Consider the following 2,114-nt stretch of genomic DNA (forward strand, 5'->3'; position numbering starts at 1 on the left):
AGGACCAGTCACAAGTCACTTTTTTTCAGCGTTGCTGTAACTACAAATGGTCACTAAACCAATGGTTATAAGTCAGGGACTACTTGTATTTCAATAGCTCTGGGCCCATGATCAAAAAGTCAGCAAAGCAAGAAACTGAAAAAGACAATCTTGGGTATCCTGAAATTAAAACAGAAAAACAGAAGCTGCCTTTAAGGCACAGGGAAGGGAAGATCTTTGGATTTGACATGACATTCCATTGCCCAAGTGACAGCAACAGAAGTCTTCTTCGTGTGGTCCCTTCAGCCTTTAGAGAAAGGTTCTCGTCTGTCTAAACTGGGGGTCCTCAAACTTGGCCCTTTTATGACTTGTGGACTTCAACTCCCAGAATTCCTCAGCCAGGGATGCCTGGCTGAGGAATTCTGGGAGTTGAAGTCCACAAATCATAAAAGGGCCGAGTTTGAAGACTCCTGGTCTAAACCAAGGGGTCTCCAAACTTGGCAATGTTAAGACTTGTGGACTTCAACTCCCAGAATTCCTCAGCCAGTCATGCTGACTGGGGAATTTTGGGAATTAGAAGTCCACAAGTCTTAAAGTTGCCAAATTTGGAGACTCCATGCCTAAATCTACATGTTTTTACCGCCAAGGGTCTTCTATAATATAACGCACCACAAGTTGGACACCATCTATCAATTTCATAGTTGGCTTGGGGCAGATTTGATACAAAACAATGGGAATCACATCACTCCATTCCAATGATTCACAAATATCTCGTTAGCCATGCAATAATTCTGTACTGTTTTTATAGTAGATTTGAGATTGTTAACAGGCTCAGAGCATCAGGCAAAGAAAGCCTTAATATAAAACTCAGAGTTTTTACAATACAGCACTGTTTTTGATTTATAATGTTAATACTGAATGAAGAAGGAGCTACAATTAGAACAGCATAAGTTTATTAAGTAGCCAACTGGAATTGTCAGCAATTGTGAAGCAGTCCATTAGAAATGGGAAAATGGAGAACCACTGCAGAACACAAAGTTAATTGAAATGTCCCTTAATTAACTCAAGCCGCAGAGTTTAGAAATAAAATACAGTACAAAGGTTTGAAATTAGAAGTTGAAAAAAGCACCACTGTGGTTGCTCACCCTGAACTTAACTAATGCTTACTTTTCTGATGAAGAGCAAAGATTCTGATGAAAACCAGCCCAATACTGGTACTGACTAAGCCTTCTGTGGATATAACATTAGTTGCGCAATGCTGTTGACTGAAAAATCCCTTCCAAAGCTCGGGTGTGTTTTTTCTTTCAAGGAGAAATGAGTGGTGGTGGTGATGATGATGATGATGATGATGATGATCTGAGTCTTCTATTTCACAGAGCAAGCAAAACCTTGGGAGAAGACGACTGTCCACGAAAAGAGCTTTCCTATGCAACATAAAGATTTATAGTGCCTCCAAGCATTGATCTCATACTCCAATGTATGAATCCAACAAGGACTCCTTTTTTCAGACTGTGTAAAAAAGTAGCAACGTGTTTATGAGTGAGTGGAGGAGAATGGACAAGGCCTGAGTAAGCAATGACTGAACTTGTTTTTAGACACCATGGAAATCTTACTGGCCGTGCTCACCCACACCCAACACTGGCTACAGAAGCAGCAACCGCAGATAAATATTCTAACTTGTATATGTACGTGGGGCTGTTCCTGACCCTGCTAGCAATCCTGCTCATTTTTCTGTTCACGATGCTCCTCCGCTTAAAGCATGTTATCTCTCCCATCACCACATCTCCAGAGAGAACGGAGAACACCCAGGAGTTCACAGACGTGGAAATGCATACCACGATTCCCAGTCCTTAAATAATGGGACACAACAGGTTGCACAGAAAGGACATGTGAAGATGCATCTTTTGGTTCATTGGATGAAATGTGGGGACATTGGATGAAATGTGGGGACGTTGTCCACTGTTGGCCCAGCTGAAAACTGTCCAGGCAACTCAGGCGGGGGTTGTGGAGGCGTACAATAGACACAGGTTTGTGGGTTCAGGACCACAGACAGCAACCAAAGAATGCATTCCTTGATCCAGTTCTGGCCCAAAGCAATGTACAGCTTTTTATAGTCTGGCTTAGATTTATTTTAG

General features: G+C 42.0%; 1 protein-coding gene across 1 annotated transcript; it reads left to right on the forward strand.

Moving 5' to 3' along the window:
- Window positions 1-1,554: 1,554 nt before the first annotated feature.
- Window positions 1,555-1,833, forward strand: SERTM2 (serine rich and transmembrane domain containing 2; the record flags this gene model as incomplete). The annotated part of the gene is made up of 1 exon (XM_081336779.1): window positions 1,555-1,833. One exon carries the CDS (start codon window positions 1,555-1,557, stop codon window positions 1,831-1,833), a length of 279 nt encoding a protein of 92 aa, XP_081192905.1.
- Between the last annotated feature and the right edge of the window lie 281 nt (window positions 1,834-2,114).

Source organism: Vipera berus, assembly GCF_964194415.1.
Source record: "Vipera berus genome assembly, chromosome: 11".
Taxonomy (NCBI): domain Eukaryota; kingdom Metazoa; phylum Chordata; class Lepidosauria; order Squamata; family Viperidae; genus Vipera; species Vipera berus.